Source organism: Homarus americanus, unplaced genomic scaffold (assembly GCF_018991925.1).
Source record: "Homarus americanus isolate GMGI-L3 unplaced genomic scaffold, GMGI_Hamer_2.0 scaffold23743, whole genome shotgun sequence".
In the NCBI taxonomy this organism is placed as follows: domain Eukaryota; kingdom Metazoa; phylum Arthropoda; class Malacostraca; order Decapoda; family Nephropidae; genus Homarus; species Homarus americanus.
The window spans coordinates 240001-258591 of NW_024716296.1; the positions used below are offsets into that span (position 1 = coordinate 240001).

General features: G+C 45.9%; 1 protein-coding gene across 1 annotated transcript in view; it reads left to right on the forward strand.

The window, feature by feature from the left end:
* LOC121858080 overlaps nucleotides 1-18591 on the forward strand; it is a 46622-nt gene that overhangs the window by 12591 nt on the left and 15440 nt on the right. The window contains exons 4-5 of the mRNA XM_042354316.1: nucleotides 9605-9711; nucleotides 10955-11048. Coding sequence (XP_042210250.1) covers nucleotides 9605-9711; nucleotides 10955-11048 — 201 coding nt within the window. The remainder of the gene's footprint in view (nucleotides 1-9604; nucleotides 9712-10954; nucleotides 11049-18591) is intronic.

An 18591-nucleotide genomic window follows, 5' to 3' on the forward strand; every position in this document is an offset into this window, starting at 1 on the left:
TCTATCCAGCCTCCTTTTGAAACTTTCCAGAGTTCCCACTTACTACAAAGTTGCTAAGCTTGTTCCACTCGTCCACCACCCTATTTTGAACCAGTTTCTTCCTTATCTCCTAAACCTAAACTTATCCAACCTTAAATCCGTTGCTCCGAGTCCTATCCTGCTCGGATATTATAAGAACTTTATCTATATCCCCTTTATTGATTCCTTTCACCCACTTAAATACTTCTATCATATCTCCCCGCACTCTTCGTCTTTCTAGGGAATGCAAGTTAAGTTTTCTTTTAACCTATCTTGATATGGAAGGTTTCTAAGTCCCGGCGTAACATTACTCAGGACAGACACTCGCTGGTTTACGGCGTGGCTTACAAACAGTGATGGGATTGGTCGGCGGGAACACCTCCAAGGTAACTCAATTAGCCAATCAGCGGAGTCCAAAAGGCTAGGTACAGTTCTAACGCTTCTAAAGATCTGCTTTTACTGAGGGCCAACTGCCGACTCAGTTAGTTTTAAGATTTATCATTTTTTTTAAACTGAGTTATTGTTTGATCTATTTAGTGGACTCGCTGACTGACTCATTTACGGATACTTATTCACTCACTGACTCAGGTGTGGGTACGTGTGTAGATATGGTGTGGGTAGTTATAGACGTGGATGGTCAATACCCTCATCAAGGACGCTGCATACCCTCTCCACCCACCTACCCACCCACACACGCGCGAGCTAACAGCAACACCTTGAATCACCTTTGCAATTCATTTAGGCTCTCTGTTGTGCGTGGAGAGTCAATACATAATGTTTACTCTTCCCTTCCTCCTCCTCCTCCCTCCTCTCCTTCTCCTTCTTCTCCTCTCCTTCTCCTCTCCTTTCTTCTCTCCCTTCCGTCCAATTCCCTGACGAACACAAACCCAGAAACGGTATTAAAGGTACAGATAATTACAGGTATATTCTGTATTAGTACACAGACACATAAATACAGTTACAGGTACATAAACACATAATGATACAGAATTACAGGTGTAGGTACAGATAGGATGGAGGTTACAGGTGTGTGTGTGTGTGTAAGGCCAGGTGTGTGCCGTCCAGTGAGCCATATAGGGGGTCGACCAAGGTAACTTCCTCATTACTGGTGATTAATCCTACTATCACCACTACTATCACTACGCTACCACCACTACCACCACCACTATCACCGCTACCACCTTCACCATTTCCACTGAGCACTATCCAAGTAGAGAGAGAGAGAGAGAGAGAGAGAGAGAGAGAGAGAGAGAGAGAGAGAGAGAGAGTCATAAGGGAATACCCCACAGCGAGACAGTGACGTCACTTCCTGTCCTAGTGTTGACAGTAGGGCAGTAGGACAGGTGAACAAGGTCTTCCGTCCTGTCCTGCACTGTCTCAATTAGGTTACAAGAACAACACCTGTATCCACCTGCTTGATACAGTCACCACGAGGGAATTACTGTACCTGTAACTTTTACTTACATCTGTAATTTATACTTTCGTGTGTAAATTAACTTTCATATTATCTATAGGAAGTACTAACCTAACCTAACCGAACCTAACCTAACGTAAACCTAACGTAACCAAACCAAACTTAACCTAACCAAACCAAACACAAAACGCTGATTACTGAGCTGAATAAAGTGAGATCTTGTTATTTTTGTATCTCTATTTTTGGTTTAGTTGATATTTATTGTTTATGTTACGTGTTTATGATATCTGGACGGACGGACGGACGGACTGGGAAGGGGAGAGTGTGCCCCGGAAGAGTGCGGAGTAAAGTGTATGTTAGGTGTAGTCAGGAAGCTACACCCACGATTTATACATTCCTTCCCTCCAACCTCCTTCCTTCGCTCCCTTCCTTCTCCTCTTCTCCATCTCTACTTTCCCCTTTCCTCCACCCACCCCTTCCTCTTCCCTTTCCCCCACCCACCTTTTTCTTCCTTTCCCCCACCCTTCTTCCTCTTTCCTTTCCTCCACCCACCTGTTTTTTCTCTCCTCACGTCCACTAATAGTTCCAGAATTACAGGCAGTTGACGCACCTGAGGGAAAACAAAGAACAATACTTGATTACAGGTGTGGTGGTGCTAGTTACAGTTGTGGTGGTGAAAGTTACAGGTGTGGTGGTGCAAGTTACAGGTGTGGTGGTGCAGGTTACAGGTGTGGTGGTGCGAGCAGGTGTGGTGGTGAAAGCAGGTGTGGTGGTGCAGGTTACAGGTGTGGTGGTGCAGGTTACAGGTGTGGTGGTGCTAGTTACAGGTGTGGTGGTGAAGGTTACAGGTGTGATGGTGCAAGTTACAGGTGTGGTGGTGAAGGTTACAGGTGTGGTGGTACTAGTTACAGGTGTGGTGGTGCAGGTTACAGGTGTGTGGTGCAGGTGTGGTGGTGCAGGCACATGTGGTGGGTACAGTTGTGGTGGTGAAAGTTACAGGTGGTGGTGCAGGTTACAGGTGTGGTGGTGCAGGTTACAGGTGTGGTGGTGCTAGTTACAGGTGTGGTGGTGAAGGTTACAGGTGTGATGGTGCGTTACAGGTGTGGTGGTGAAGGTTACAGGTGTGGTGGTACTAGTTACAGGTGTGGTGGTGCAGGTTACAGGTGTGGTGGTGCAGGTTACAGGTGTGGTGGTGCAGGTTACAGGTGTGATGGTGCTAGTTACAGGTGTGGTGGTGCAGGTTACAGGTGTGGTGGTGCAAATTACATGTTTGGTATAAGGTTTTCCCGAGACAGGTAATTTGTTTTCCCTGTAATTAAAAAAAGAAAAAAGTATAGTATTTTCTATTTTGTGTAAGAAAGTTAAATATATTTTCTTTTGATTCCTACGAAGGTTGTCTTATGTGTACTTTCTATTTGGGAAGGGAGAGTGCTTTCTAAATACTTTCTCTACTGTATGTAATAAAAAAGTACCGTATGTTGTGTATTCTGAAGCGTTCCTACTTTAATAAGTGAGTGTGGCCAGGGAGGAGGGGAGGAGGAGGAGTGAGTGCGTGAGCGTGAGGAGTGAGTGAGTGAGTGGGTGCGTGAGTGTGAGTGTGTACTTACCATGATAACCCCTCCTGTTGTTGCGATAATAAGTGAGTAATTCAAGATGACGCAGGAGGGCGCCACCAGCCCTCCCAACACGCACCACTCACCCACCACTAACACGCAAGAGAGGGCTGAGGGGGATAAGATGCTAAGAGGGGCTAAAATGTACTCTAAGACGCTAAGAGGGGCTAAAATGTACTCTAAGATACTAAGAGGGGCTAAAATGTACTCTAAGACGCTGTATACTGCCAAGAAGCTGCGGCCCTGACGACCTATACCAAGCTGAGAGACGGCCCTGACGACCTATACCAAGCTGAGAGACGGCCTGACGACCCTCACCAAGCTGAGAGGCGGCCCTGACGACCCCTACAGCTGAGAGGCGGCCCTGACGACCCTACAGCTGAGAGGAGGCCCTGACGACCTATACAGCTGAGAGGAGGCCCTGACGACCCCTACCAAGCTGAGAGGCGGCCTGACGACCCCTACCAAGCTGAGAGGAGGCCCTGACGACCTATACAGCTGGAGAGGCCCTGACGACCCCTACAGCTGAGAGACGGCCCTGACGACCTACCAAGCTGAGAGACGGCCAAACAGCTCCTGGGGAGAACATTAGCACACAGTAGCGTCCTGGCTGGGAGAATCTCTTGTTCGACGTGAGACATTAGTGAGAGAGACACGTGACCAGCATCTCTCTCCTCTTCTCTGTCTCACATCTTGTTTTCTTTCTCTGTTTCTTTCTGTTTGTTTTCATTTATCCATCCACCACATTTTCAAACAATTTACCCAGCTAGTTATCTATCTGTTTATATACGGTATCTATCTATCTATGAGTCATCGTTCCTCTCTCCTCTCACGCCGTAGGATGAACCAAGGGTAACAGGAAGAGAGAGAGAGAGAGAGAGAGAGAGAGAGAGAGAGAGAGAGAGAGAGCCTCCTGTATATCAGCGTGGGTGCCAGCGACGTACCCAGCTCGACGCCTCCCCATACGGGCAACTATGTAAATGATGGGCATTAGTCTGGGCTGCCTCACCCCTCCACCACTACCCTCCCTCCCTCCACCACTACCCTCCCTCCCTCCATCACTACCCTCCCTCCCTCCACCACTATAGTATAATAAGTAGGCGTATCCCAAAATATATAAAAGTATATAAACATAAAACTCTCATACTTTTGATGTTGCAAATTACAAACGCAATGGTGTGTGTGTGTGTGTGTGTGTGTGTGTGTGTGTGTGTGTGTGTGTGTGTGTCTGTGTGTGTGTGTGTGTGTGTGTGTGTGTTTGTGTGTGTGTGTGTGTGTGTGTCAAGATGGTAGATAGTAACAAAACAATGAGGTCAACATATGCTGAAGTATTATATAAACACGACAGACAAACATATATACATCTATCTGTCTGTCTGTCTGTCTGTCTATCTATCTATCTATCTATCTAATTTTCGTCTCCTCCGGTACCACTTACTGCCTGGGGTGGAACAAATGGTTAAATGATACACACACACACACACACACACACACACACACACACACACACACCGAGCTCCTCAGTTTACACAACATTCATATACTCCAAGCTTACCTGTGCCTCCCACACCTGGTCTTCTCCCTAAATGCCACACAACGTAAACACCTAAAAAAGTGCAAAAGAGGGCATGCAAGATTATTCTCTCCCTTCCTACTCCACATATCAAGAAGCGCTCAACACACTGACCCTTTCGACTCACTGACCATCACCACGACCTCATCTGCAAATTTGGTAAGAAGCTTCTACACCATCCCCGACACCGGCCCCTACTACCACCTGAGATCCCCTGTCCGAGAATTGCTGTTCGACACCACAACCGCATCCAGCCCATACGTGCACGAACTGATCGCTATAAGAACAGCCCAGTCCCAACCATTGTAAAAATTATCAATAACATGTATAAATCAGTGTATTCACTCCCAGTAAACACTGCTCCCTACACTGTCACTATGTTGAAATGAACTGTATTTTGAGCTGATCCCCATCTAAGTTACTATATGTCTTATTTGTGTCACTTATGTCACTTGTATATTATTTGTAATTCGTAACCCATTCCCCAAATATGTAACTGTATATTTTCAGCCTTCTGCTGCCAAGCTCTTTCAATAAAACTAATTATATATTATTATATATTACACACACACACACACACACACACACACCAGAGGTTTATCAGTGACAATACACACCCCGGCCAAACCTTTTCACTTTAATTAAAACACGGCAGGTGGTCTGATGGGCGCCAGGCCGGGATGGTGGGCGTGGTGGGTGTTCTGATGGGCGGGTGGTGATGGCGGGTGGTGGGCGAGAGGTTGTGGGTGTGGTTATCGTTCTTGACAGGTAACCCTTGTCCAGGGTTCGAATCTTCAGAGGAAGGAGGAAGAGGAGGAGGGAAGGAGGGGAGTGTTTAACTGTTGTCTGGATCAAGAAGAAGAGGGAGGAGAAGAAGAAGGAGAAGAAGAGGAGGAGAAGAAGAAGGAGAAGAAGAAGAAGAGGGGGGAGAAGAAGAAGAAGAGGAGGAGAAGAAGAAGGAGAAGAAGAGGGAGGAGAAGAAGAAGGAGAAGAAGAAGAAGAGGGGAGAAGAAGAAGAAGAAGAGGAGGAGAAGAAGAAGGAGAAGAAGAGGAGGAGAAGAAGAAGGAGAAGAAGAAGAAGAGGGGGGAAGAAGAAGAAGAAGAAGAGGGAGGAGAAGAAGAAGAAGAAGAGGAGGAGACGAAGAAGGAGAAGAAGAGGGAGGAGAAGAAGAAGGAGAAGAAGAAGAAGAGGGGGAGAAGAAGAAGAAGAAGAGGAGGAGAAGAAGAAGAAGAAGAGGGAGGAGAAGAAGAAGAAGAAGAAAAGAAGAGGAAAGAGGAAGAAGAAGAAGAAGAAGAAGAAGAAGAAGAAGAAGGTGTGATTGATGTCTGGTTGGAGGAGCGAGTCAACACTACAGACAAGTGGAGGAGGTAGAGGGGGAGGGTGGGGAGGAGGACCTGGTATGACCTTAAGCTGCCGTGAGGAGTGCTGGGAGTAGCTGGGGGGGAAGGGAAGGTAGGGGTGAGGGGAGGAGGTAGGGGTGAGGGGAGGGGAGGTAGGGTGAGGGAGGGAAGGTAGGGGGAGGGAGGGAAGGAAGGAGGGGAGGTAGAGAGTCAGAAAAGGCATTTATAGAGCTTACTATCGCAATTAAATTAAGGAGTACACCTATAAATTATTAGTACATCAAATGACACACACACACACACACACACCCTTTACCAAGTGATACCCTTATGACACAAAGGTACATAATATAATAGTCGTGTGTGTGTGTGTGTGTGTGTGTGTGTGTGTGTGTGTGTGTGTGTGTGTGTGTGTGTGTGTGTGTGTGTGTGTGTGTGTGTGTGTTTTTGAACTTTGAACTTTATTATAGTGTCTGTCTGTGGTTCACCTTCCTGGCTGTGTGTATATAATTATGTATGTTTTTCTCCGTATATATACAAGAATGTATTACATGTGTATGTGTGTGTGTGTGTGTGTGTATCTGTGTGTATTTCTCGCCCTGACCAGTGTTTGTCCAGTTGTATTGTCACGATTTTAAGTATTACCAAATTATTATTACTTATCAAACAAACAATAGACATAAACAATACAAACACTGAACAAACAATAAAAACAAACAGTAAAAACAATAGACATAAACAATAAACAAACAATAAAAACAAACAATGAACACAAACAATAATCTAACCTAACCTATAAACAATACCATATTTATTATTACCAACACAGAGGACAGACCTTCAACCTTTACTCAGCCCCGCCTCACGTCTCATCAGTATTATATCAGGTGTGTGTCTCTGATTGGATGTTTATCTGGGCGTCTGGCTGTCTGGGTTACTGATTGGCTGGCAGGATATATATTTATGTTTGTTTTCCTCGCTCTGTGTGTGTGTGTGTGTGTGTGTGTGTGTGTGTGTGTGTGTGTGTGTGTGTGTGTGTGTGTGTGCTAATATTTATCCAGGTACACTCAGCTTCGCCCCATTACTAATTAACATACACTCACCTGTCCTCCTCCAACAGGTAACCCTTACGTCTTTTTGAGAATAACATCTTTCTGTCGTAACTTAAAACGTTCTTTTTTTTCGTAAGTGAAAGAAGAAAATTAGTTACTTGTTCTTTAGAAAGTTGTGGGAAAAATTTAATGTGTGATGATAATAATAATAATAATAATAATAATAATAATAATAATAATAATAATAATAATAATAATAATAATAATAATAATAATGATGATAATAATAATAATAACAAAGGGGACGATGGAAGGGGGGGGGTGAGGGAGGGAAAGAGAATGGGAAAGGTAGGCGAGAGAAGGGAACTGGAAGAGAGAGAGAGAGAGAGGAAAACACGACAGGTGAAGGTACAGTACAGAGAAAGGTTTTGGTCCGTGACCCCCTGAGTGAGGCAATGTGGCTCTCTCTCTCTCTCTCTCTCTCTGTTATGTGCGTCTATCTATCTGTCTGTCTCTCTCTCACCTGATCACCTATTTGCCTCTGTCTACCTGTCAAACCGTCTAAATTTTCCTTTCTCTCTCTCTCTCTTATGCCTATCTGTTTATCAATGTATCTACCTGTCAAAGCACTAAATTGTCTGTATGTATGTGTGTCTCTCTCTCTCTCTCCTGTGTGTGTGTGTGTGTGTGTGTGTGTGTGTGTGTGTGTGTGTGTGGGTCGGTCTTCTGTGTACACTCTACCGCCCCCTGGCACCTGGCGTGGGTAGGGAGAGGTACATGGGGGTTCACTGGCTCAGGCGTGTCCTAGACTGTACGAATTCCACCAAACCGAAGTTCTATCTGGTTGGGGCCCGTTAGAATAAGGGTCTATCAGCACAGGGGCCCGTTAGAATAAGGGTCTATTAGCACAGGGGCCCGTTAAGACCGAGCCTCTATCTTAATGACTACTTTGGGGTGGGTCAGCTAGAGGTGGGGCCCAACAGGACTAGGATCTATCAGAACTGGGGTCCACCTGACACTTCACCACAGACAGACGTAGGTGGCGGTGTGTACGTGTGTGTCATATAAACACGTCACTACGAGCAGAAACCTGGCGTACTTTCGCCTGACGCACAATATCATCCACAGGGCGTGTCATTGTAGTTTAGTGAGGAACGCCAGGCTCTGTTCATCGCCCGTGCTGGCTTAAATACACGACAGGTGTAAAAGGCCCCAATTAATAACCTTACCTGAATATTGATATTGGGAGGCAGTTGAATTGGGGCCTAATAGGACTGCATGGGGCCCAGTTGACCTGCATCTGTTGTCATGGTCAGGGCCGTGGCGAAGAAGGTGTGGACTTGCTTATACGTCGACACTATCATCGCCACCGCCGCCGATGATGCCTGCGGGCGTAGAGGCAGGAGATGGTGGGCGGACGAGCTGGTGGATCTTACCATACATGGTCAACGGCAAGGAAGGTGGGCGGCGGGCGGCGTCCAGTGGGTGGCTGGGTGGCCTTATTAGGTTATAATCATCATCACCACCACCACCACAGCCGCCTACCACCATCACCACCACCACCAGTACTACCCCGTACCACCATCAAAACCACCTCCCAACACATGCCTTTGAGCACCCCCCCCCCTCACACCACCCGGTCGTGTACACATATTTGATTTCGACGCAGCAAATCTGTATACGTTCCTCGCCAACCCGCATTTGTAATCCAAGAACGGTGAAGTCGTCTCGGGGATGGCACTGTAATATGGCACCGAAATTTGGCACTGTAATCTGGCACTATAACTTGGCACTGTAACTTGGCACTCTGGATATAGTGCCTCTATAGTTACATGGTTTAGTAGTGGATCAGTGATAGGTGACCTCTGACCTTTACTCTGGTGTGTGAGGGGGAGGAGAGGTCAGGTAAGGTCGTGATACACATGGAAAAAACAGGTATAGGTTAGGTACAGGTACAAGGACAGGTAACGTTACAGGTACAGTTAATTATACAGGATGTGTGTGTGTGTGTGTGTGTGTGTGTGTGTGTGTGTGTGTGTGTGTGTGTGTGTGTGTGTTAGTCAAGGAGAGAGAATTCATGTTCATCACCCATTCTCTCTCTCTCTCTCTCTCTCTCTCTCTCTCTCTCTCTCTCTCTCTCCTGTTATTTTCCCTCGCCATATGGGAAAGGAAATTAATCTTGTTTGCAGTCTGTCTGTCTGTCTTATCCGTCTGTCCATCCATCCGTCTATCTGTCCGTCTGTCCATCCATCCGTCTATCTGTCCGTCCGTCCGGTTGAGAATTATAAATAAGATAACATGAACATTGTAATCTAACTTAATATCCAGATCTATCATAACAAAATCTTATCTGAATATCATAATTAATATTTTAAGTCATTATTGAACACATTTATGGCCTCTTGGACGTAACCTAACCTAATCTTACCTAACCAAACCAAACCAAACCAAACCAAACCAAACCTAACCTAACCAAACCTAACCTAACCTAACCTAACCTTACGTATATATGTCTCAAAAACAACCATATAATAAATGTAAGAAAGAAATTAAATGAAAGAAATTAAATGATTTTCTCTGTTGTATTCCCCAGCTTCTGTCACTCAAGGCTCCTGTACATTGGACGGTCTGACTTATCCCAGCGAGACGGCCATTCCTCGCGACCACCCCTGTCACTACTGCATTTGTTACCAGAGTCAGGTGAGTGTTATATCTGTCTTATACTGACCCTAATACTCCTGATACTTGGTACAGCTGCGTAACTTTGCCTCATACTAACCCTCATCTAATCCAACCTCACACTGGCTCCTACTGCCTCCCACTCCCTCACACTGGCTCCTACTGCCTCCCACTCCCTCACACTGGCTCCTACTGCCTCACACTGGCTCCTACTGCCTCCTCCCTCACACTGGCTCCTACTACCTCCCTCCCTCACACTGGCTCCGACTACCTCACACTGGCTCCTACTACCTCACACTGGCTCCTACTGCCTCCCCTCCCTCACACTGGCTCCTACTGCCTCCCACTCCCCACACTGGCTCCTACTACCTCCCCTCCTTCACACTGCCTCCCACTCCCTCACACTGGCTCCTACTGCCTCCCACTCCCTCACACTGGCTCCTACTACCTCCCACTCCTTCACACTGCCTCCCACTCCCTCACACTGGCTCCTACTGCCTCCCACTCCCTCACACTGGCTCCTACTACCTCCCACTCCTTCACACTGCCTCCGACTACCTCACACTGGCTCCTACAACCTTACACTCCCTCACACTAACTTAATTAATTATTACGTGACCTCGAACGACAATGAACCCAGGTCAGGTAACATGAACTATGACCTCATTAACTAACTACCAATTACCACTTACCATCAAAAGCAATTAACCAATGAGAGCAAATATTGGTTCTAATTATGATAATGAGACATTCGGGAGGAAGGAGGGGAGGAGGGAGGGAGGGGAGGAGGGAATGAGGAGGGGGAGAGAAGGGAGCAGAGGAGAGGAGAGAGGAGGAGGGTAGGAAGAAGGGAAGAGGAGGAAGGAAGAGAAAGGAGGAGGAAGGGCTTGACTTGGTGTGATCATGTTGAAGATGGAAGCCTTTTAGCCAAGAGGGTAATGGTTTACTTTAGGTTTACCTGAGGTTTAGCTCGAGTTTACCTGAAGTTTATCTTGAGTTTACCTATAATTTAGCTTAAGACTACCTGAAATTTAGCTCGAGTTTACCAGAAATTTAGCGTAGTTTACCTATTAGTACCTCTCCCCATCACAAGTAGCGTATTATAAGTACAAGGCTTATCTATGGAAATTTCAAGTGGTTAACTATAGTAATAAGTGCCTTCTCCCCTACAGGTAACGTTTTATAAGTGTTATAAGTAATGGGGTCTACTTACAAAGATCTTCTCGACTTCTACTTACAAGGTCCTGCTCTCCTTCCCCTACAGGTAACGTGTTATTGGAAGCAGTGTGCAGCGGCTCCCAGGAACTGTGCCATCATGCATTTTGAGAACGTGTGCAACCCCTCCCTCTACATGTGCAGTGAGTACCTCTTATGGTGTGTGTGTGTGTGTGTGTGTGTGTGTGTGTGTGTGTGTGTGTGTGTGTGTGTGTGTGTGTGTGTGTGTGTGTGTGTGTGTGTGTGGGTAGCCCTAGTGATAGTGTGGACTAGTGATGTGTCCTAGTGATGGTGTGTGTGTGTGTGTGGGTAGCTCAAGGCCACACTCTGATATATTGTGGCCCTTTCGTGTGGCCAAGTGAAAGTGTTGACTACTGATGAATGATGTGGCCACGGGCTTGTACATGGAGCAGAAAGTGGTGGTAAAGTGGCCTACTGACGGTGGTACTGTGGCCTACTGACGGTGGTACTGTGGCCTACTGAAGGTGGTACTGTGGCCTACTGACGGTGGGAGAACCTCACTGCCAACACTCAGAGGTTAGGTTAGCTTGGAGCATCAGTACCAGCAGGACCCACGGTGACCCAGACAGACGGTGTGGAGGAGGAGGCGGCAGCTCAGGACGACTAAGGTAAAAAGTGTCCCGTCCCGTCCACCCTGACAACAAGGTCACCCTGCCCACGCCCTCACCACCTGACTGATACACTATCTCCGCATCCTCACCACCTGCCGCCCCTCCCTCACCTGTTAGGGTAAAGTCTCGCGGTTCAGTTCTACCATTAATGCCATCACTTCTTGTGCTTCAGGTTAGGTTAAGTCAGGTCAGGTTAGGTTGGGTTTGGTTAGGTTAGGTCAGGTTGGGTTAGGTTAGGTTCTCTTAGGATAGCGGCCATGGGTCTCTGAGTCTTGAAGGGTTAGTTAGTTTGTTTTTTACCAACACTTCCAGAATGTAGGTGTAGTACAAGGCCAGAGGGAACTTTCCATTGTTGTGATAAACTTGCTGTAGCGGGGTGTAGTGAACGTGTATCCTAGTCAATAAAACGGATGTATACAGAAGGTATTCCCCGTGTGTGTGTGTGTTCTGGTGGTGCATGTGCTTCTTCCATAACAGCGCCACTGAAGGCAGAAGGTAAAATAAATCTTCGTCTGGCGTAGCACCCATAAACGCGCCCATCGTCCAGGATGAAGGGAAACGCCTGGCGATGTTGACTGTTCGTGCTGGCGCTTTATTTATAGAGTGTCAATGTTTGGTCCAAGGTTGGCGAACGATTACTAAAGTATGAAAGGTGGGAACTCCTGGCGTTACTAAATGCTCGTGTTGGCGTTAATATGACCCAGTACCGAGGGGGGTCAGCCTAACACTAGCTTAACCTAACAACAAACTAGGGGAGATATACCACAAATACCTTATATACGAGGATATCGATCATTAACGCCTTCGTCAGTAGAGATTCCAACCCGGAACGAATAGGTAACCTGCCGAGGACCACAGCCACTCAGCCATCGTACCTGTGTAAGAGAAGCTAATTACGTCACGGTTGATCAGCCAGGCTCGACCACGTCATAGTAATAGTCAATAGTGTTTGTTATCGTGTTGGTGATTCAGGTCAGCTGTTTACAACCTCTCCTCCTGCCCACCACTGTAGCCAAGACTGTTGTTGTTATAGTTGTTTGTTCCTGTTTGTTTGTTTGTTGTTGTTAGTGTTGTCTGTTGTTGTTGTTATTATCACTAGTAATATTAATATTTGTTGTATTAATATTATCATTACTACTACTGCTGTTATATCCTAATTATTATTACAGTATATATATTATGTTTAGTATATAAATTATCATATTTATTATTATTGGTATTATTATTATTATTATTATTATTATTATTATTATTATTATTATTATTATTATTATTATTATTATTATTAATAATAATAATGATATTATTATTATTATTATGCAGGCCAACAAAGGTCAGGTAAGTAGAACTATCTTTAACTCTATATAGGTCAGTAACTAATTTTAAGAACGGGAACAAGTACAGTGTTCATACTTGTTCAATATAATACCAAGACCTGACACGTTCATAAGGTCAATGTTCAAAGGTGATTAACTGTAAGAGGCAGCAGGTGACAACTGTAGTTGTGTGTGTGTGTGTGTGAACAAATACAATAACAAGGTCAGCACACGACCTTATGGTTCTCAGCCAATCACAATGAAGTATGTCACGGGGTTTATGGATCGTCCAATTACGTCACGGGTGCCAAACTACACAGCAGCCAATCATAGCAAAATGTCACGGATACCGAACAACAAAACCAATCTCAAAACATACTCGTCAAGGATACCAAATAACACAGCCAATCACACTGTAACACGTCATAACCTGCGTAGGAAAGCAAATCGAATGGGTTTAATTTGCTAGCTTAAGGTGTGGCGTAGGTCAAGGCCGGCTAATGGGACCTTCACCACTACACCTGTTAGACGGACGGACGGACGGACGGACGGACGGACGGACGGACGAACGGATGGGACTTGATGGTAATGAGTGTGAGGTCATAAGAAGAACATAAGTACATAAGAAAATAAGGAGTCTGCAATAGGCCGGTTGGCCTGTGCATGGCAGCTCCTGTCGAGAGTTACTACCGCTCTCTATCATCCATGAATCTATCCAGCCTCCTTTTGAAACTTTCCAGAGTTCCCGCACTTACTACAAAGTTGCTAAGCTTGTTCCACTCGTCCACCACCCTATTTGTGAACCAGTTCCTTCCTATCTCCCTCCTAAACCTAAACTTATCCAACTTGAATCCGTTGCTCCGAGTCCTATCCTGCTCGGATATTATAAGAACTTTATCTATATCCCCTTTATTGATTCCTTTCACCCACTTAAATACTTCTATCATATCTCCCCTCATTCTTCGTCTTTCTAGGGAATGTAAGTTAAGTTTCTTTAACCTATCCTGATATGGAAGGTTTCTAAGTCCCTGAATCATTTTTGTCATTCTTCGCTGCACCGACTCTAGTGAATTTATATCCATTCTATAATAGGGGCACCAGAACTGAACAGCATAATCGAGGTGCGGCCTGACGAGCGCAAGATCTAGTTGCAATAAGACCTCTGCACTCTTATTTACTTACACTTCTAGATATAAAACCCATGAGCCATGATTTTATCCAATTTAAAACTTTCCCCTCGATACCATGAGCCTTAATTTTCTCCAGAAGCCTCTGATGCGGTACTCTGTCAAATGCTTTGCTAAAGTCTAAGTAAATATCATGGTGACGCTCAAGGTCGACCTCCACACCTGAAGAGGAAATGCATACATACACATACATATTAATAAACCTGAACAGTCAAATACACATATATACGAATGGGAATACATTTTGTTTATGAGAGAGAGGTTGCAACAAGAGGCCGGAACTGAACCATTTATATTCCTGTACACAATGCGGCGGATGAGTACGGTTGAACCAAGGTGCCTCGATAAATGCGTAAATAATGCGTAAATGAGTAACAAAATAAGCACTGTGAGTAAATGGCTAAAGAGTTTATGTCCAATAGTTGAATGAGTGAAGATAGGTAGTGGAGTGTGTCAGTACGTGTGTCAGTGTCAAGTGAGTGTCAGTGTCAAGTGAGTGTGTCAGTGCTCAGAGGTGTGGTCAGTGTCAAGTGGAGTGTACAGTGCCAGTGAGTGCTGCGTCAGAGTGTGTGTCAGTGTCAAGTGGTGTGTCAGTGTCAAGTGAGTGTGTCAGTGTCAAGTGAGGCCAGTGTCAAGTGAGGTCAGTGTCAAGGAGGTGGTCAGTCAAGTGAGTGTGGCCAGTGTCATGGAGTGCCAGTGTCATGGAGAGGTCAGTGCCAGGTGAGTGTGTCAGTGTCATGAGAGGCCAGTGCTGGGAGAGTGTCAGTGCTGGGCGAGGAGGTCAGTGTCAGGTGAGGTGTCAGTGGCCAAGTGAGAGGCTGTGTCAGCCGAGGGCCAGTGTCTGGCAGAGTGTCAGTGTCAAGTGAGAGGTCAGTGCTGTCGGAGAGTGTCAGTGCCAAGTGAGAGGCAGTGTCAAGTGAGAGTGTCAGTGTCAAGTGAGAGTGTCAGTGTCAAGTGAGAGTGTCGTGTCATGAGGAGGTCAGTGTCAAGTGAAAGTGTCAGTGTCAAGTGAGTGTGTTATTAAGAAGTGTCATGAGAGTGTCAGGTGAGTCATATGTGAATCAGTAGGTCACGACTCCACCTCACCGCCCTGCCCCGCCCCGTGCCACCCAGCCTCGGGGCGGGGCGGGGCGGGGGTGAGGTGGGTGGGTGTAGGGATGATTTCTACATACCTGATCCAAAGAGAGAGAGAGAGTTAATTACATAATAACAATAATCTTGACCTGATTATTTCAACTAGTTCATTAATTTGATCAGAGTAATTTTGTTCATTAGATAGACAGATTAAATAACTCAACCTTATACACATACTGGGACCTTATGAAGCACACACACACACACACACACACACACACACACACACACACACACACACACACACACACACACAACACACCCACAACAACACAAAACCACCAAACCACCCACCACAACACAAAAAAGGTGGGAGGAGATGGAGAGAGGAAGGAAGGAGAAAGAAGAGAGGATGAGGTAGGAGGTGAAGGGTCAGAGCAGTTCACCAAGATCTCAGAAACGTGAGTTGAGGTCACGTCTGTATGTTATGGTGCTATTTTTTGGTGTTACTATGGTGTTGTTATGATGTTTACACACACACACACACACACACACACACACACACACACACACACACACACACACACACACATGTTGCGTGATCTTGCGTGAGTACTGTAATGGTGTCAGGGAGGGAGGAGGAAGTAGTGTTGCAATATGAGGCGCCACAACTACCACCACGACCACCCCACCCCACCACCGCTAGCACCACCATCTTTGTCTTAATGTATGTCTGTATGTCTCTCTCTCTCTTACACACACACACACACACACACACACACACACACACACACACACACCAGGTGGATCACATGTATTAACCTCACACTGATTACATACATGAGTGGATGATGAGGAGAGCAGGTGAGGAACCGCCGCCCCCACCCCACCCCACCTCACCTCACCCACCCGACCCCACCCCACCTCACACCCCCCAGGTAAGACAGTACTTTCACTCTCTCACCTTTCTTAAGGAGTTCACCTGCCTTCTTAACCCTCTCACCCTCGGCCTCCACACCTGGCCTAGTCACGAGCCAGCTGAGGCACAGGGGAGAGAGAGAGAGAGAGAGAGAGAGAGAGAGAGAGAGAGAGAGAATCATCACACACACACACACAGTTCCGGCAGGTAGAGAAGTCGGGTAAAGTTCCTCATTTACGCAACACATCCACATTTTAGTTCTACAAGACGGGGTGAATAGACTGGCTGGCCGGGTCAGTAAGTTGAGGGAGAGAGAATCCACACTGCTGTTGGCTTAACGAGGCGTACTGTATAAGCGAAAGGAGTAACTAGATTTTTGTATAATTCTTACCTGTTGGCGACTAATTTATTTATTGAGTTTAGATTACATAGTGAATGACTTACAGACACATACATACATACATACATACATACACACACACACACACACACACACACTGTCTGTTTCTCTAGCTCTCTGGCCAGACCTGTACCTCTTATCAACACAATTTCTCCGACCTGGTGTTTGTCCGTTAATCTAGGTCACAAGTCCATTATTTTCACGGATCTGCTGTTTAATACCAGTTTTATACAGTATAAATCATAGGCTATATAAGGCTCAAGTCTCTCGGGTTTTTTGGGGTCACAAGACGAGACGACAAAACATTAACCGGGATACGACAGGTAGTAGATATAATGGGTTTTATTTCACCTGATAGATTAAAATAGTCTAATTGTTACCTGGGTGGGTTAGGTTAGGGGGAGGGTTAGGTTAGGTTACGTTAGAGGTTACGTTAGGTTAGAGTCACGATATTAAATCATCAGGTGAAATAAACTTGGGTGTCTAATCTTCATATGATGCCATTAACACGGTGACCAGCGAGGCAGTCACACACTACTGTCGTCTTGTTGAGGTAAAAACATAAACCTTGGTCACTAAACCCTGGTCACTCAAGCCTGGTCACCAACCCTGGTCACTCCAACCCTGGTCACTCAACCCTGGTCACTCAAGCCTGGTCACTCAAGCCTGGTCACTCAACCCTGGTCACTCAACCCTGGTCACTAAGCCCTGGTCACTCAAGCCTGGTCACTCACCCTGGTCAACTTCCAACCCTAGTTACTCAAGCCTGGTCACTCAACCCTGGTCACTCGGGTGCAATAATCTCCTGACGACCCAGACAACGTGTTACCTGAGAGCTGTCGTACCTTTGTGGGGTCTAATTAGTGTTTGTAGGTCATCTTGTGTCCCGGTTGTACACTGTTAATACCCGCAGGTACTTGAAGGTGTGGATCAGGTACCACTCCTGATATGACACTTAACCTAACCTAACCAAATGTAAGCTAACCTAACCTAACTCCAGAGAGAGAGAGAGAGAGATGCTATGGTCTGAGGGCGTAGGTTGAGATACAAGGCTGACCGGGGTTAGGGGAAGTAGAAGTACTGTCTCCTCCGTCACTTTCACTGTCGTTCTCACCTTAATTGGGAGGGTCACTTTCCTTTCTTGATGACGTCACCTTACCTGGGTAGTCCGTCTGTTTGTTTTTTGTCCTGCTTACCTGTCCGGCTCTTACCTGTCCGGGTCTTACCTGTCCGGCCCTTACCTGTCCGGCCCTTACCTGTCCGGGTCTTACCTGTCCGGCCCTTACCTGTGACCTGTAGCTACCTGGAGGTCAGTAACCCTAGTCTTTTAGTGAATGTAGGGATGGTGGTAGTTGTTGGTGACGATGGTGGTAGTAGATTGGTTGGTAGGGATGGTGGTTGGTAACGATGGTGGTAGTAGTTAACAAAGCATCACACAAGGCCAACCATTCATGTACACATTAACATCACGTACACATAGACGTTACACAATACATACACACAACTTAGAGTGTACGTCACGTGTGCTGCTGACGTCACATACCACACACGGGGCGAGATAAGATAAGAACACCTCCCAATACTATCTGGTTATACTCACAATCAACAACCGGTTATACTCACAATCAACAACCGGTTATACTCACAATCAACAACCGGTTATACTCACAATCAACGACCGGTTATACTCACAATCAACAACCGTTTATACTCACAATCAACGACCGGTTATACTCACAATCAACAACCGTTTATACTCACAATCAACAACCGGTTATACTCACAATCAACAACCGGTTATACTCACAATCAACAACCAGGAAACACTAGATTATCAAAACGAGTACAATTACCACTCAGCCACAGTAAACCCCACATACGTCACAAACTACAGTGAATGGTTCCGTCATTACAGAAGGTTACAGTCATTAGTGAGGGTAATTCAGAACACCGAGGTCAGTTTTATTTGTACTACTGTAACAAGAGGGTCATTCTATACACGACTCGTTAACCTGTGTTGTTGGAGGTCACTGATTGTTACCACCAAGGGCAGTGTAACATCTTTGTTTGTTTACATACTGTGCATGAAAGGCAACAAATATGCAGACATACATACATATATTAGTTCATATCCTCAACTTCATAAGCTTAGTTCGTA